Here is a 19,265-nt window from a genome sequence, read left to right on the forward strand (position 1 = left end):
TAATTACTTGCCTGCCTCTCTGCTGACTTCCATAGTCGAGGAGAAGGCATAGAGACAGATGTGTGAGCTGAACAACCACATAGTGAAGCAGTAACGCTAAAGCTTCCCTTTGAATAGATGGTTTGGACTTTTGTTTCTGTAATTAGACTGAGATACAATGCGAAAAGAAAAACTTTGAGAAGTAGGATTTCATAAAGAAATGTTACCACTAGATTCAACTCTAGATTTATTTTCATACTAAATTCAGTGATTGAAGTAAGCTTTTTACATGTTTGCATTCCTCTGGGCTCCGTGGGATTTCATAGAATTAACTGATTCCCAATAGCCTTTTATTGCATTTTTGGCTGGGGTGAGGAGTGGTAGCTTTTTCCAAAGGCCACATAAAATTTTTACAAACAAGCTCCACTGTCAGACTTAGCTGAGCTCAATTTTCACTTATGCTTTGGTCTCTTGACATTACGAAAGTGCTATAAAGGGGTCTTCATCTGCTTAAATAAGGCCCAGTTGTAATGTTCTTGTTTTACGTAATCTTAACTTACTTTGGACAACTTGTCTGCCTAGACTCATAAACTTTAACACCCAATTTTAAGTGTTTCTAAAGCATGGTAGTACTTTAAATTGAATTTTTTTTTTAGCTTTATACTGCCTGGCTAAATTAAGTAGGTTTTTATTTGAACTGCAGAAAGCCCCTATTACGTGTACTTTCTCTGTGTGGAGACTGGGACACTGTCCCACTGTTTGAGAGGCGATTAGGTTGCACAACATCAATTGACATAACCTATGAAAGTGGTAAACTTCTGTTAATTGACTGGGCGCAGTTAAAGGGAATAGTATCTGTTCACAGAGGTGTGTGTTTTAACATTGTTTAAAATAACATGAACAAAGATTTGGATTGGAAGCCAAACAATTTTCTCAATGGTAAAAGTAACAGGGAGATTTAATTTTACTAATAATGCAATTGTAATGACTAAAATGGGTGGAGCTCTCACAGGCATTACAGGTATTAATGCTATTTTTTTAAGGAGCACTGCATAAATATTTTTAAAGCTGACTAGCTCCTTTAGACTATGTGTTTAAGGTTGTTTTATTTTTTTTTTTAAGAAACTTTACTGTGTGGAAACTAGCAGGGATATGAATAATTTGGTTTTTGTCAGGGAATTTGAAATGAAAAGTAAAGAAAAGTGTCAAGTGTGGAATAAATATGTAAATATTCAGTACTGGTTCCTGAAAGTTTAAAATATATGGCATGTCACACTAGTCATTTTCAAACTAGGATGAAATAAAGGGTTGGTTAAATTGTTTGATGTATGGAAGCTCTGTAAATTTAGTTAAACTTGAAAAAGAAGTATACGTCTATCATGTTTTATTTGGGTTTTTTGTTTTTTTTTTTTGATGAATTTAGTTCTGTGACCCTTCAATGCACAGTGGTTCCTTTCTTGGATAAATTCAACTTGAAATAATGCTGTTTAAAACTTGGGAGTTATTTGATTTGCTCTTTTAAACTGGATTCCTACCACAAGTAAATAACACTTTAAGCATTAAATTTTGCTTTTTATAGTCTGCCCAAAAAGAAATTTTCAAGTTTTGTTTCCTGCCTGGAGCACCAGAACAGTGGAAGCGTCTAATACCAATGTCAAAATGCTGTTCAGTGAATTGTACGCTTACACTTGGGAGGAGTAAGACAGAACAGAACCACAATGTAGTACAGTTCTCCCTCCTAAAGTCCTGCAGCTGAATACACAGACCCTATCTCTGCAGGAGTGTGTGCTAAGAAAAGGAGACCCTCTTAACCAAGGCTGCGTTTCTGGCTGAAATGTGTAAGAATTGCCTTGGTTCAGTGAATGTCCTAGTTAATGGACAGAAAAAATGCATAGTTTGTATATGGGATAAGGGGGAGACAAGTTGTGTGCACTTTTTTTTTACTTCCAAAATCTTTAGCAGCTGGGCAGTCTTTATTATTCTATACTGGCTGAAGGCCAGATGCAGATGGATAGTCATAAGCAGATAAACGGGTTATCTGCAAGCTATTGCGCTGCTCTCTGTAGTTGTGACATCCAAGCTGTCAGCCTTTATTTCCCTGCTGAGTGACTCCTCCCATCAGGTAAGAGAATATGCTCCAGACAGTTAATGCAGCATACTGCATGCAGCATGTTCATGCTCTGGAGTGCCCTGTGTCCAGATTGATCGTATTTAAGTAAATGCATCCCTAGATTACAACTTCCGAACAACTCTCTTGTCCTGTTCTTTCTTATGTGTTCCTATCCCACATGGGCTCCTGTAGTGGCTATGAAAAACCTGCATTAGGGATGAGATCCCTTCAGCTGATGGACAGCAAATTAATTTTTCCCTTTATTATCCTGCTGTCTATGCAGGACTGGAGTGGCATACTGTTGTAGTCTAGGAGTATTCAATTTTTGCTAGCTCTTTGCCTTCAAAATGGCTGCTCATCCCATTCAGAAACTCCCATCTGTGAGGCAGGAGAAAAATCCTTGAGAAGGGATAGTGTTTGATTCAACACCTGCCTTGTTTATTGCTATATACTCCCTCTATTTGGCAAAATACGGCCTTACCTATTCCAATGCACTGGCCCTATATTGTCATTTATTCCTGACTTCCTGCACTGTGCAGCCAGCATACCTAAATTTTGCTATTTCATCTGATAAAGAGGGTACTCAAACTTCTGTAATGGAAAAAAGCGAACAAAACTGCATCAGTTATGGTATAGACCCTTTATTGGTTCAACTTTTATACAAAGTGCACTTCAAAGTGATACAAATAGTGTTACTGTTTCTTTTACAGACTACAGATTAAGCTCTGTTAAGCACTGTTTTATCCTTCTTGTGTATATAAAGGTAGAAAACGTAAATAGATTGGCAGTGAACCACAATGCTGGAAGACAGTTCAATGTTTATTTGTTAATAGAAAGTTGCATAGAATTGTAGGTCTTTATAAAGGCATCTATCTATGTGGTAAGACCTCCCTGACCTACCATACCTCATCCTACAAGCAGTACCGGAGAAAGGCAAGGCTAGTACTGCTCCTTTTAAATACTATCCAGCACTTCTAAGTAAAATGGCTGTAGAAGAGCACCATGCCAGAAACATCGAAGAGGACAGCACATGGAAAATTTAATTTGCAAGGCTACCCATTTCTATAAATTGTAGGAGCTATTTGCTGGGATCTATTAATACATTAAACTTCTTCAAAACACCAAAGAACATCTGAGATAAAAACACTTCTGTCCAGTCAAAATACTTCACTGTATTAGGTATTTTGCTTGACTATGTAATTCCATTCCCTTCTGTGCTGACGAGAAACTCCTGTATATGTGTGCTACTAATTTAATTTATCTCATATGAGACTGTTAATGTAGTACTAGAATCATACTAACTAAAACCTGCCACCTTAATTAGGAAGTCCAGCAAAATTCTTCCTTGCCACTCCTGCACCCAACTCAGGTGCATAATTCTCAGTTCCATACCTTTTGTTGAAACTCATCTAAACCTACCAGAAGCTCTCCCCCAAATTAACTGTTCCCACTCCAAATAAAGTAATCCTAGCAGCAATGGTCCATACTGGTCAAGACCACCAACTGTTTTTTGCTTTGGGAGGAGGGCAGGAGAACAGGGAATGCAGCTTTAATGCTGAAGAAAACAGAAGAAACAGTATTTTGTCTTGAATTTGACCTCTCAAGTGGAGAAGTCAGTTTAAGGGAACTAGTTTACGTGTATTTGTAACGGACCTCTTGGGTCTTCAGAATAAATATGTATACATTGATTTTCTTTCAAAGACAAACTTACGACTTGCTTTAAAATATTAATTTCTTTAAATATATCCTTAGTGTTATTCTTTTTCACCCAATTTAGTGTAGGATAAGGATTTGCTCAACTTGTAATACCTTGTAGTCTCACATGCTTTACTTGACAGCTTGCTCTCTGTGAGTTTTGTTTGTGCATCTCTCAGGTTTGGTACTATTACATTTTGTACCCACTTAATTGTGGATAATGATTTAATCTTTTAATTCTAATGCTATGTTAATTGTAATGCCACGTGCTAGCAGTTTACACTGGTAAGCTAGCTGGTGGCACAGGCTGGTGCAGCTGCATCACTGCTCTTGGGCTGAGGGAAGACAGTCGGACCGCCCTTACTCTTCCTCTCCACTCTCCCAGCTCCACAGTCTTTTCTTTCCCTCTTCTAGCTGCAAAGTGCTATTAGAAGCAACTGAAAATACAACAACTGTTTGCATGGTTATGGGTCCACTTGAGTAACAGTTCCACTTGTGAGGAAATGGAACTGATTAAAGTGTGATTTAGTATGAGAATACTAATACCAGTAATCCAGTGCTGGAGCCCTCCCATAATGCACTTTTAGCAGTGTCTCATATAATCCTAAGATATGATCATGACTAGGAAAGTAGCATTTCCAAGTGCATGTCTTCACTTACACCAAGTCTACTACAATATTTGGACCCTTTGTTTTTATAAAAAGGATTAACAGACTATTTGAAAGAAAGGAAAAAAATCCCTTGCTTCTGCCAGCTGCTATTAAGAGCTGTGTAATACATGAGACTAGAAAAGCTAGAAGTAGATAAAATATTAATATAATGGGCTATTTAATTTCAGCCTAGTTAATTATAAGACAGGTAGAATGATGACCATACTCCAGCATACGCCACCCTGTGAGTGGTTCAGTAGCAGTGGAAATTCTTAAGCGCAGAACAGTTATCAACACAGAGGAATGAGATTAAGCTTAAAGTAACTGGAGGGATCTGATGCTATTAGCTACTATGTACCCATTTAAAATACCTTTGCAAGTGCTTCTTCAGTGCTAAAGGAAACCCAAGCTGACAGGTCATTCCAGCAGCAGGTGGGCCCAAATTGTTGCCATATTTCAACACTAGAAGTTCAGACTCTCCAGAGCTGGCAACTAGGGGAGTTACATAGATTGTGCAGCAGGAAGTCCTTCTTTACCACCTAGGACCTGTTTTCTCACACAGTTTCATGCCTGTCACTTAGGGGACTGACAGCAGACCAAATGCTAAGTAAATATTAAATAAACCCTATTTCCTATACTAGAAGGAATTTAGTCATAAGTAAGCAGGTGGAATTCCTAAAACAAACAAATATGCAGATCCCATTATGGAGAAAGCACAGAGCTAATGAATTCTTTTTCTGCGATCAGAACAGAAAAGATTGGGTGATCATTACCGCCCTCCAACTTGGGAAAGATGATCCAGCTCATCTGAGTTCTATAGGATTTTGAAGTAATTTTCTTCTTTCACATTAAGCAAAGTAGATAAAGTCACATCACAAAACCACACAGTTACAGTACACAGAAAGCACTGATTGATTCTAATAGCATGAAATCTGGTGTTGCCAAGAAGCTTCAGAATTAGCGTGAATGCTGAAACAGAGTCAGTCACACAGACCACAGACACTAACACTTGCTTATTTAGAACACAAGATAATAAAAGCATTCTTACTTTCTATCTACAGCTTTAATACGCACACTGATTTATGTGAATTGACCACTGAATGTTTAGTGTGAATGAAGGTCTTCCAAATTATAGCTACTGTCTTACTGTTTCAGATTGTTAAATATGGCTGCTTAAGAGATGTGCTATGTCATGAGTTGGTGAGACTGCTATAGTGACCTAAATACTGCCAATGATTGCAATTTAATCTAGAATACAAGGACTGAAAACAAGTAAATATTTGGATGTAACTCTTCCTATGAATGTTTTCTTTCAGAAAAAAAACCCAAAACTTTTACAGAAGAGTTATTTCTGCCAGTTTTTAAATGCATAAGACCTGAACATGTGCACATCTGCTTCAGTGATACTAAAGAAACAGCAAGTTAGAAAGATTTATTAATGCCTGAAATTAAGACAGCTCTGACTGCAAGTCTTCATAATGTAGTGTATGTGCTAAAGAAGGTTGCTGCCTCTCTCTTTGGTTACGCTCTTAGCCATAAAAGCGTTGCTCTGAGTGACAGCAAGACATGCACAGTAATGTATTTGCTTTCTAAACTATAAAATTAGCTTATTCAGATTGTTACACCCGCACACATTTTCCTGAAAGTTCAAAACTGATTTAGCACATTCAGTAAACAGGAGGCCAGGTTCTTCCCTAGTTACTCCACTGAAGAACTGCAATGGACAGAATATGGCTTAGTTACACCACTGAAAACAACATGAACAGGCTGTGTGAGAAGTTTAGAGAAAAGTCTTTGAACTGTACAGATTTCCCATACAGTCCTTACAGATAAACACCCCCTTGATTCAGTATTTATGGGTCTGTTAAAAAATCCTACCTCTTACACAATTTAAAACTTGAATACTAATAAAGAACATCTGAAGTCCAAGTGACTCTGCAAATATTTGTCTGTTGTGGATATTAATGTTCGAGTAGCCTGAAACCTGCCAAAAGAAAATTAAGGATACTCTAGGTATTTATATATGCTTTAAAAGATACTGAGTACCAAATGAGCTGCTCTTAAGCTTAACGGACCCTGTAGAAATAGTTGATACTTTCACATATAAAAGCTTCAAATTTTTAAATAAAATGCAGATCCCCTCCCACAAACTCAAAGTTACTCACACATCTATTTAAAAGGTTTTAGATGACTCTATTACCTTGCGCTTTGGTATTAGTGACTTAAGTGTGTATCAGCCTGTGAAATTAGAGAAGCTCTAATGTAAAAGTCAACCTCACCTGAAGCTGTTACATAGCAGTAGAATTACAATTTAAAGTGCTTTCTTTCAACCTTTGAAATAGACCTTCTACAGACTATAAACAAACAAAATCTATTAATTTCTATTACTGACTTACTAATTCTATTACTGACTTTTCCCAAAATTAAGTACATCCCAAATGTCATTACTGATGATCACATTTTCTTTCTGTTTCAAGTATAAGCATAAACTAGACTTACACGGACTATAATGGACCAGGAAGGAAACAACCTTTAAGTATCTTTGACTTTAAAAGGCTCTAGCTTTCAGGCTTCAAAGACTCCTGTAAATGATACACTGAAGAGATAACAAATCAAGTCTCCTTCCCCCTTTTTATAAAAACATTAGCTAAAAACATATTTGCCAATTACTGGTTTTTAATGCCCAGTGTTCCCCAAGAGAAAATTCTCCCATTTGTTTTTATGCCCCAAGAGGAAATAAAGTAGTAATCCAGATTTTGAAAGAAAACAAGTAAATCAGAAATGATATAAAGTTTACCAATCATTCCTAGAAACTAGAAAAGTTTGCCAGATGGTCACAGAAATTGGAAGAAAATGCTTTTTGAGCTTACTTCTGTTCAGATAACTGTAACTTCCCTAGGTTTTCGTTTTACACTCTCTAGTCGTGTCAGAGGGCGGAAACTTGTTGACTTCCTGCTTCCTTCTGTAGTAGTTAATCGACAGTCCTTCTGCAGCCCCCTCAGCAGCTCCATTAATTCCCGTTTTTCCAGCTCTGCCTGCTCCAGCTCCTGACGGTGCTGCCTCTCTGCAGCCATCAGAGAACGTACATCTGACATCATTCGTGACATCTGACTCTGAAATGCAAATACAAATTTACTGCAAAAGCCAAACTCTTTTCTAATGATGGTAGTATGAAGTTGAATTGGCCATGCATGTAAGATGATGGATTATAAAGAATAAGCAACACTAGAATAATTTTTTGATAGTGGAACAGATGTAAACAATTTGAGACACAATCCAGCATTCACCTTCTGAGACAGTCTTGTTTCAAAAATTCCAATACAGTTTTCCTAAAAGTGCAAAAAGTTTATAAGAAACTATAATAAGAAACAGTGGATTTATCCAGTTGCCACTTACCTGAACATAACCAAAACCTTATTTTGGTTGGGGTCTTGAAATAGAAAATGTATCTTCTTCAAGGAGTTAACATCAAATACAGTAAAAATAAAAATGTAAACTATAAAGCACATCCATTGCTTTGGACTTTAAAAATCATTATTCTGTGATATAACAACTGAATGAAAAGGTAAGACAGCCTTGCTCGTTACTTGATGAAGTTTACAGCGCAACTTTCCAACCGTTTGACTGCAGCTGAACCACAGTGTTTGCAGTAGGGCTCTGTGTCAGCACTGGATTAATTAATGATGTATGCCCTATGTTTAGAGACTGAAAATGAGTTTCAGACTGATTTGCCAACATGTTATGTATGCACAAAACAATGCAGTCCTTGCACAGGGGTACCCAGGTTAGCTCCAAATGAATTTGAAGTAGATAAACCAGATGAATACAGTACTCAGCCTGCTTCTCAACAGAGCTGATTAGCCTGGCAAAACATTGTGCTAATACCTGATTTGCTCCCCATACTTAATGTAATTTATCTGTATGAGACTACATTTACAAAATAAGAGACTACAACTGGGAAAAGCAAAAAGCTGGACTGTTAGGAAAGAAAAAAAAAAGAAAAAGTGATCATATTTACCTTTAGTTCTTCAATTTCATTTTGCAGAATACTCTCTTTTTGGACCATATGCCTTCTCTGTGAATCTAACCTTGACTCCATCTCATGTTTTGCCTCCTCCACTCTGCAGATCATTTCTGACCTGAAAAGTTTATTTCTCCTTGTTAAGCCTTGTAAGCACAGAAAAAAAATGATTTTTCAAATTCCAGAAAGCCTTGTTGCAGCCAAACAGCCCAATGTGATTCCCATCATACTCTACAGGACATCCCTCTAGAGGCAAGATAGTACTATTTATTAATTTAAATAAAACTAGCATAAAAAAGTGCATTGTACCAGGGGGCACTGAAGCGACCATGCACAGCTTGTACAGGGGACAACTGTATCGCTCCTGAAGTAATTCTATGAGCTTAAGAACATGTATTTATGACTTTAAATGATTTACTGCCTTTTAGCTAGAGTATATGCTTCCTTAGTATTACTAAACACATGCAGTCAAGATAAAAAGTGTGAATACTATAGTATTTCTAAACATGTAATCTTGTCACTTTTATGGTGGACACTGAATGATAGTATGCAATTAACTATTATAACCTAATCATTCACACAGCTTCACAGCCAAAAACTAGCTGTTACTACATTAACATCTTGAGTTCAGAAACCAGGTAGCAGAATCCCTTGTGTCTCAATGCATTTAAACCAGATTTGAGCCTGACTTCACAGCCATGTTCAAGAGCACAAGACTTAGCCAGTGAGTAGAAAGATAGAAATGGGAAGGAGCATGGGAGGAAAAAAAAAAAAAAGAAAAAAAAAAGAGTCCAACTGGAATATCACGGAAAGGGAAAGTTACAGAAACTTATATAAAAGAGGAAAAAGAGGATGGCAGTAAGAAGAGTCATATTCACCATCTGCCAGGATTTTAATAAAAATTGAAAATTAGATTCTCAGATGTTTAATCTATCAGTCTATACCTGCCAAAATAATTAGAGATTTTATTCTTCTGGACCTGTAAAATTATAAACTAAACAAAATTATTAAATAATGTGACTCTGGGTCTATAACAGGCCAATGAAAAATGAAATTGCAAACTTCAGTCCAGCTTTCTTAGGTATTTTGTCATTTTATATAGTCAGCTCAGTTTTGTTCAACTGCAAGCAGTGGTATTTCAGGACTTATAACAACTTGGACAAAAAAAATGACAGCAGAAGAATCAAAACAGTAAGAATTTAAAGTCTAGGCTGACACATAACGCTACTCTGGCCCATTAGTATCAAGTCATTAATAGACTATTTAACACATACCAGAATCCAGTGCTAGTATTTGAAGTGCTTTATGCAGTGATTTTAGGCCCAGACTAACACAAACATCAAAGAAACAGAAGATTTGTACCGCAGTAGTTCTAGCTCAGTTCTTAGCTCTGCTACACAATTATGCTGCGTGTCTTCCGCGCTGAGAATGGTGTAGCCACAACCATTGGGGCATTCACGGCTCCGATATTCACACACTGCCAGGTGACCATCCAAGTTACGTCGTTCAATCTGAACTGTACAACCTGAACAGGGAACAGTAAGGTAAGCCAGTCATTTACAACTAACAAAAGCATTTTAATTAATTCCAAACAAAAACACTCAAGCAAGCAAGCTGTAATATCCTGAGCTAAGCAACAATCAATCTGTTAAAGCAATGAAAAAAGTGATTTCTTTAGAACATGAAATATAGTTATAACACACATAACTAGTAAGAAAACACTCTTAAAAAGTCTTATTAAGGTATTTATGCATTAAATGAAAATATTGAAAAACTGAAAGTAGGTATTTTCTGTAAAGTCTACTACTGCTGGTCTGGCACTAAAGCGACTTCAGTAATGACAACACTAATGCCAAGCTAAGACCCTAGCAGCTTGCCTGTGCTTCCACCATAAATTGCAGTGACTGGAATTAAGATGACTGCACATGCGTAAAAAATATTAGGTTATCAAATTTAGGAAAAAAGGTCCAAAGACATAGTAAGAGAGATGTGGGTGAGATGGAATGTACCTTGTTTTCCTGACAATTGGTTGGTCTTTTGTATAACATACTAGACTACATAAATAAATAAGAACATTTACGAACATTTAATAACTGATGCAACAATAAAAACATTTCCACAGAAATTATAGGATACAAACTTTACAAATCTGTAGTGATTAGAAATAAAATGTAGAGATCCAAAAATGAACACTATATAAATTATTGCTACATTTAACACTCTAAACTTGAAGTTCATAGTCTTAATGTTTAATCTTTGAGGTGCTGTTTGCTGTAATACATACTTGCATTTAATTTGCATTGAAAAAACTGATGTGAGAAAACTGAAACAATGGAGCAATGAAACCTGCCAACAAACCATACCAGAAAATTACAAAAGACAGCCCTCTAGAAGAGCTTTTCTAATAACTACAATGATTTGTAATTGAGGTACTCAAAAAACACTCCAATGTATTCTTGAGAAAGAGTTCAAGAGATGCAAGAGCCCTCACACCCTGAACACCAGACATCAGAGGTAAAGTGTAGTAACTCCATAAATGCTACTGTTTCCGTAGAAAGTAAAACAGGTGAATCTAAAGCATCCGCAAGAGTCATTTACTGCTTACTGAAATTATAACTTCCAGTGGAGCAATTATAGTACCTTAATCTTCTTATAATTAATTACAATGACAGACTTGACTATGCCCTTAGCGTCATTAATTAGAAATTAACTACATCTAGGAACATACAACATTTTGAATAAAATCAACGGAGAAATTTTAACAGTATATTCCTTTTTAGCAGTATGTTTCTTCCTCAGGAGGTGTAGCTTTGTTTTAAATAAAAACCTTAACATGAACACAATTCTAACCAGAATTTAGCTTAAAACAGTTTTTATTTCCAAGATACGTTTTTGTTAAAACCCATGAGACAGAGTGAGCACTTGCACATGCACGAGGCAACCAGCTGTTTCATAAATTGTGACCTGTAAGTGTTCTGTAGGTGCTGTTACATTGATTCAAACATCAAAACGAACAGTCAAAATTGAATGACAAACTCCTAGCTTAAAAGAAAGCAAAACAAATGCACTACTATATTTTCATAAATTTGAAGTCCATCATGCTCATTCATTTTGGTCAGTTCTTGGATAAGAAATTGTTGCTAAGGATCACGATTGCCATAAATTGGTAATACATTTTGTTCAAAAACACTGCTGTAAAGAGTAGCTCATGTCAAAGCTTTGCATTTCTGTTTGGAAATAATGGCCACTATCGCCATTCTGTTGGCAGAAAGATGACAAACACATGTTTTCTGAATATAAAGGATTCAACTTCTTTGAATGTTACTCACCGGCATTGGAGCAAGGTATCTGACTGTATTCACACTCCCTTTCATGCCTGTCTATAGACTCCAGAGAACAAACCATTTCACAGCCATATTCTCTGTTTTTGCAATGTAGCTGAAGACGGTTTAAATCATTTTTCATATATCTATGTGCAAAATAAAAAAAAAATTGTTCTTAAATTTGGGAACCTTATTGAAAAATTTGTATTTTCAACTTTTGGGAAAAGAAAGTAAGATTCTAGTCCCCATTAGGAAAAATTCTGAATAATCAGTTTAATTTTTTTTTTTTTTTTAATTCAAGTCACCATACTGGAAAAGAACAGGCTTAAAAGAAACAATGTTAATGGATAATTCAGTCTCCAAAATTAAAAGTGCAAATGAAATCTTTATTTTGAATAAATTTTTAACTGTGACCTTTCACTAGCTCAGCAGATATTACCAATAGCAAACACTAGGGCTACTCATTCATCATATAAATTTTGTGTTTCTAAACTTGCCAAACCAAACTGACTGCAGTGAGTACAGTCAAAACAATCTATAAATTTAACTCTAGGGTTCTGTCTACACTATACTTCAACTTTCCAGACAGTAAAATCTCATTAGTGACAAAAAGACTGGGAATACTAATGGAGTTAATTTAACATCTGTGGCTGAAGGTTTTAAACACAACATAACTGTTAATCGGACCAAGATTAGACAACACATGGGTTAAACAGCAAGCAGTGTCTACTTATGAAACTCTGTGTGCTGGTAATAGCAGGAATGAATAGAAAAGAATAGTTCAGTTGGAAGGGACCTACAATGATCATCTAGTCCAACTGCCTGACCAATTATGGAAGACACTTGTGAAAACAGCCTGCTTTACATGACAAGGTGGCTCAAGACAGATATTCTTATGGCTAAAGACCTTTTTAAAAAAGGATTTGAAGGTGAGAATTTTGGTTCATATCTACAGGAATTATTCATTACAAACCCCCACTACAGTATCTAGTTAAGACTGAAAAGAAAAACAAAAGATATACAGTGTTTAGTGACTGCTGTCAAGAGTTGCTTTGCCTGCTTTCTCTATAAAGGTATGGGAAAGTGTTGGTGCTGTAGAAGACATTCAGAATAATAACCAGACAGATATCTAGAATCAGCATTCAAGATATAAAAAGGTGGAGAACAAACTAAGTATTCTTTCCATTTTGAAATCTTAATACCTTGAAAGTTAGTTATAATAAACAGAAAATGCTAATGCTTTCATGCAAGTGATTGGTTTTTGCCATATGCATATTGGATAAAGACAATTTGAGTGACAGTAAATGACAAGAGATGAAGCCATGCAAGCAAAGTTGAGAAATCCTAAATTAATGTAATTTCAACATACAGCAAGATTATTGTATACCTGTAGAGAGGCCGCAGCAAAGATACATCAATCATTTGTCTGTCTTCAGGGCAGTTACTGTGATGAACAAGCCACCCATGTATACAAGCAGTACAGAAAGCGTGTTCACAAGGAGCCTGTAACGGGTCTTCTAACACATCACGGCAGATGGAGCATAATAGCCCTTCATTAACATAGCCAACGAAACGCTCAATATCATAACCCATGCTCTCCAGATACTTTCAACCTATTAAAACAGCACAGAGAAATAAAGCAGTCTTTGTCCTGAATCTGTATGGCTAGATCCACAAAAAGACCTAGAAGCAATTTTAGAAATACGGAGAACTTAATGTGAATAAAGAACTTCACAGGTCAGAATGCAAACACATACTTTGGAGACTTTAAGTGAGAATCTGAGGATTGTACTGCTGGATGTCAGAATCCCAATTTTATATCAAGATTCTCTGAATTCTGAAAGCAAAGACTTTAGCAGACAGTTGAGCCACGCTTGTTCTGAACTCTGTTATTGAACATAGTTCTAGTAGCCACTGCGGAACATATAGTTTCTATTTACTTGAATTCTACCAGAAGCAGAAACATCATAGAAGTTCAAATGCAAGAGCTTGCTTTCCATCTGTAATGCCTTTTATAAAATGCCTAACAAACTTATAAAACAGTGTCCTTACAGACAATAGCTGTGGCACTTTCATCTAGCAGATTTTGTATTTATGAACTGCATATCACTTAATAGGTTGCTTTCATACTGAAAAAAAAAAAGGCTAAGATTCTCTACTCATTGTAGACTTCCATTCCAGAGGGAACAGAATGAAATATCCACATGCCTAGAGAAATACTTAATGTTTGGGAAGAAAAAGAAGCCAAAACTGCAGCTAACCCTGAAATCATGAAGAGCTACTGTCTTCTCCTACATGGTCTATTTTATAAAACTGAGTAGCCTTTAAATGGATTTGAAAGCTTTGTAAAGAAAAACTAACAGGCAATCTGCCTTCATCAAAATCCTGTCATGAAAAGCCTAGTCGAATTTGGTAAGACTCCACAGAACTCACAAGAATATGTTTTAGGCTTCTCATTCCTCCTTAACATACAAAATTACTTTTGTAACCCCACTGAGAATTGTGAAAAAGGTTTTCACTAGTTATGAAGTTTCCCAAATAAAACAGAAAAGAAAGATATCCCACCTTTTTAGATTTTACTACATATATATGTAGTTTGTCCAAATACTTCAGAAACAGTTTTCTGATCAGCAAGACATGTAATACTTCCTTCCTTCAGTTTCTTTTCACTGCTTTATTATGCCTATGAGAAAAATTAGAAAGAAAAAGGCTCAGTAGTGTTTCCTAAGTTACTGAGTCCTATGTCTAACCAGCCAGCTAATAGCCCATGAAAACAAAGCTTTCCAAAGCAAGCCACTGTAAAACCTAAAATTCAACACAAGAGATCTGACTAGATTGGGGGGGGGGGGGGAAATCATCAGTCCCTCTTTCAATTATTACTGATGCAGATACTTATCACAAAACTGAACACCCTGATGCCATTTAAATTTGAAGCCTTACAGTTATATTTGTAAGATTGAAGATAACAGAATTCAGTATTACTGAAAAGTAGCAACTGAAATCTGGTAAAATTATATTCCTTAAAAAGATGAAAGTTTGTTACCTAACTTGGTTTTATCCAGGCATGACATGCAGTTCATTTTTAAAACAAAACTATCACAGTCAAGTTCACTGTCTTGACAAATAACATTGCTCTGATATGTAGCATAACTACGGTTGTTCACTTAAAACAAAAAATTAAAAAGGATGTAATCACTTAAATCCCTTAAGCTGATATCTAGCAATTGCAATATGACATTCAAAGAGAATCTCAATCTGAATTAGAACTGTGTAGGAATAATAAAGACCTCTAAGGGCTAATGTCAAATTTTGCTCTAAAGGGAAAAAAGAACTCTACAACTCCTCTTCATGAATACAAAATAAATCTGGAATTTAGAAGATCTTATATGTCTGAGTATCAAAGCATATCTTCACTGATTATGAAAGGTGCTTGTGTTAAAAGGGTATTTGATAAGATTAAAGTTAATAAAACCTGTAATGAAAGCATACAGAACACAAGCAAGCATGCATATTACCCAAGTACAAAACACATAATCTGCTACATGGTTTCCATATTGTGTTTTGTTTCTACTGGCATGTTTGTCACACAGCCAACACTGTGGCTTGCAGAGATGCTTGAGCTAGCTTTAGATTAGCTGGGACACCTACTAGCCGGGTGACCTAGTGACAGCGTTGCCACAGCAGCAGGGAGTACAATCCACACAAGGTCCCAGGCAGATTTCACAGACTGCATTTAGGTCTGCGCTTCTGTGGCTACATTGTCATCAACAACACAGGGAAACTAATTTTACAGGTATCTGGGATATGCTATTCCTTCAGCCACAGCATGGACATTCTATGTCTTAAAAGTATCTGCTCAAGAAAATACTGTATTATGAAGATGATAAACAATTCTTTTTACACTGTCGTTTCCTTGTATGTTTTTACAGGTCTCCTGCAAAGACAGGAAATTCAGGACTTTGCTAGTTCAGTGTGAATAAAATGAGCATTATGTTTGCACTAAGCTGTGATTTGGACAGCAAGGACCACAATAGAAAGTTTAAAAAGTGGAGAACAATGCTAATTATCAGTAGCAGAACATGAAGTCAAGTACCAGTTCTCAATACCGATGAAAGCATTGAAACGTATCATATGTTTATGCTGAAGGACTGTTAAACAGCATACATACATTCTATAATTTGAATTGTGAGCCTAAAATTTTGATTTCACTTTGTGGATCCCAGAGGATTCAGCTTGTAGAAAACTTTCATAGAGATATAAGATATGTCAGCAAAACTGTGAATATTTTTGCTGTCCTAGCATTTCTGCTCTACTGGAATTGTGGATGCTGTAAGCTACGCACTGCACACATGCTGCTGATCCCTGAACACTAAGTCTTCAAGATATTCTTTGGCATATTTTAGCAAGTTTGAAGTCTATCAGAATGCAGGAAAGAGTGTTTTTATCAAGTGGGAAACAAAAACTTTATTTATGCTTGACAGAAAAATGAAGTGGAACAACTGTATACGAAAAAAGCCCCAACCAAAACCACAGTTCAAATGGAGAGTGGATGGGAACTTTGAGGCAAAAAATATAATCAAAGGGGGTTCTGGTGAGAACTTCAGTATGTTTTCAAGACTGATATTGGAGCAGCACCATCCCACACAGTGCCAGAATCCTTGTGGCTTTGACTCCGAGACCTACGACAACACTGGGGTCCCAGATCTCCTCCAGTAGAAACTTCCCGACCTGAAGAACCAGAGATGTTTTATCTTCTGCTAACTTCAAGAAATGCATTTTAGTCAACAGATAAGCAGAGGGAGAGCATCAGATGAATGAAATGCATTCTAGCTGTACAGATCACTTTACTCAGTACTTCCACCACAAAATGACCTAATTTTCAACTTCTGCTCTTCCCTAGAAATGTCTCTCTTCTCAACTTGAGTTCAAAACCTCTTCTTCTATTTCTATTACAATTCACCAATTGTCACACTCTTGTTTCGTTTGCACCTAGAAACTACATTATTTATCACTGCCTTCCCACACTCCACTAACGTTTCCAAACCTTGCCTTGTCTTTGGTTTCTCTGATCCAGAATCTTGCCCATCACCTGGCCATTACCAGTGACACTGTTGACTGGGTATCTGGAATTTGTGGGTGCCAAATCTGGAAGGCAGAAAAAGCACAAACTATTACATGCTATTTGCTTTCCATTGTTTCATACATATTTTATTTCTCCCCACAGTTTTTGACAAGCAAAAATCTCCTCCAGTTTTCAGATATTAAGTAAATTTTTTTAGTAGTAGTCGTCCCATATTGTTTGCCAGGCAGATGCACACCTAAAACCAGCCTTGAGCTATGTACTGCACTGCCTTCAAATGGAGATTTTGTGTGGATATAATAGCAGGGAGAATGCAGATGGGATGTAGTTCCCAACAACATAGTCACATAGTTTGCTAAATGCCTGGCACTAATCAAAGCTATTCCATTGTAAAAATCAGGACACTGAGATCAGATTAGTGACTTGCATTTTTTCATCTACAGTAGTTTCTGATTTTTAAAAACTGTTTCTTTTCCATGTGACAAAACAAAGCATAACTGTTTGAATGGCTGGAGTGAATCATGACAGAACTACAGATGTGTATCACTAAGACAGTGTTTTCAGAAGTGCCGTGTGGTTGGAAGAACAAACAATCTATGTAGGGCCTGGGGATGAGGTGACATTAAAACACGATATTGCTTTAGCTTCTATTTTCACAAAGATACACTATGCTTTAAATCCTGATGTGTAGAAACAACATTTTAAGGTGTCTTATGCCACTCTGCCACAGTCACCGTAAGCCACCTCAAGCCAGCATTAACGCCCAAAGAGGCAGACTCACCCCTTCAACTGTGACAGTACATGCTGTTTCTATAGCCACTTGATATATCATGCTGGGTAACTGACCTGTTTTAAGACTGAACTAAAAAAAAAAAAAAAAAAGTTTGAACTTTGACAATCTACCCACTAATTAACGTCCTCCTAGCCTCCCTCTACTTCCTCCCTTGAATCAGGTAAAACATTTGATTTGGCCCTTTCCTGAGCTGGCTCAGACAACTAACCATACAGACAACTACTCACTGACTTGCTAGGCTAGATTTTCTTGTAGATGGCTCAGCAAAACCTCCAGTGACTGTGGAAGTGGGTCAAAACAGGGGATGAGAAACCACAGCCAGGGCAGAAAGGGAAGACAGACAGCAGCAGTGTCTGTGGTTAAGGCTGCTACAGCACTAGCCCTGAGCCCTCAGCTCAGCTCCCCAGACGGGTACATTGTGGAGTCTCAGGATCATTCGTGTAAGAGAAAGGGAACAGAAGAGGATAAGAACGAAAGGATAGCAATACCAGCTTACACCGATGTAAGAAACTGGCTTAATCAATAAAAGCTTCTATAATAGCCAGTATGAGACACACAACTAATTTGAGGCCTATGCCTCTACCAGGAACTACCTAAGAAACTAGAACTGCTTTGACAAAGAACGTTTTTACGTGACGCTTCCACTTGCTGTCCCGCTGCAGAACCTACTCAAAACAGAGCGATACAAGACACGCGTCTCACAAACCACCTTTTAGGCTTCGGAGGGCTGGACTCTGCCGCACAGAGGCAAGACCAAGGACCGAGGAGCTCCCTCGGAGGCTCCGATGGGGAGGGGGGCCCTGCGCACAGGCCGGAGGGAGGAAGGCCCCCGGCTCACGCCTGGGCGGGCTCTTCAGGAACGCCCAACGGTCTCGGGCACGGAGAACACAGCGGGCCTGGAAACACCGGCAGCACCAACGCAACGCCGAGTCGCCGCACCTCGGCGGCCTCAAACAGCTCACGCGCGCTTACCGCCACCTCCTCGGCAGGACGGAAAAGCCACCGCCGGCCCGGCCCCGGGGCCGAAGGTGCAAGCGCCAGGCCTGCCGACGGCGAACCGCCCCTGACCAACGCCGAGGTCCCGCCTCACGGCCCAGCTCCCCGCAGCCATCCGTTGCGGTCCCGCCGTCCCCCCTCCCCGCGGCACGGCTGCCCGCAGACCCCCCACTCACTCACCCCACCTGCCGCCGCCGCCGCCGCTCGCTCGCTGTCGCGAAACCGAGGTTGCTTTTGCGGCCGCTCTTGCTTGACGGCCGCGCGGCACGCCGCCGGGAACGCGGCCTCTCCGCCATGCTGTGTGTGGCGCTGAGGCCTCGCGCACGCGCCGCTTACCAGCAGCGCCAGCGCCGAGAGCCGCCCCGCAGAGCCAGCGCCGCGCACGCGCACCTCCACGATTCCGCGGTCGGGCATGCGCAGTTAAGGTAACCCGCCCCCTCCCACCTCCGCGCACGGCCCCGGAGCATGCGCGCTTGGCGGGAAGCGCGGCACTCGGCGGGGGGGGGCGCTGCGCAGGGCGCATGCGGGGCGCGGCCAGCGGGCTGACGGGAGCCGGCGGCGGGACAATTGAGTGAGTGCTGAGGCGGCGGGTGAGGGACCGCCGGGGGCGGGGGGGGG

The 19,265-nt window shown here is 38.6% G+C and overlaps 1 protein-coding gene across 6 annotated transcripts; it reads right to left on the reverse strand.

The window, feature by feature from the left end:
- Positions 1-623: 623 nt before the first annotated feature.
- On the reverse strand, positions 624-19,007 carry LOC104837754 (RING finger protein 151-like). Of its 6 annotated transcripts, XM_010577102.1 has the most exons (8): positions 18,828-18,926; positions 13,166-13,391; positions 11,785-11,924; positions 9,818-9,980; positions 8,453-8,573; positions 7,305-7,547; positions 6,635-6,672; positions 2,499-6,148 (listed from the first exon to the last, which is right to left on the reverse strand). In XM_010577102.1, the coding sequence occupies exons 2-6, from the start codon at positions 13,369-13,371 to the stop codon at positions 7,311-7,313; spliced, it is 867 nt and encodes a 288-aa protein (XP_010575404.1). In that variant the 5' UTR covers positions 13,372-13,391; positions 18,828-18,926; the 3' UTR covers positions 2,499-6,148; positions 6,635-6,672; positions 7,305-7,310. The 6 variants fall into 6 exon arrangements, with proteins under 6 accessions (XP_010575405.1, XP_010575404.1, XP_010575403.1 ...); XM_010577103.1 differs by lacking the exons at positions 2,499-6,148; positions 6,635-6,672 and adding an exon at positions 624-2,467; XM_010577101.1 differs by lacking the exon at positions 6,635-6,672.
- Between the last annotated feature and the right edge of the window lie 258 nt (positions 19,008-19,265).

Source organism: Haliaeetus leucocephalus, unplaced genomic scaffold, assembly GCF_000737465.1.
Source record: "Haliaeetus leucocephalus isolate CR32 unplaced genomic scaffold, Haliaeetus_leucocephalus-4.0 Scaffold555, whole genome shotgun sequence".
In the NCBI taxonomy this organism is placed as follows: Eukaryota; Metazoa; Chordata; class Aves; order Accipitriformes; family Accipitridae; genus Haliaeetus; species Haliaeetus leucocephalus.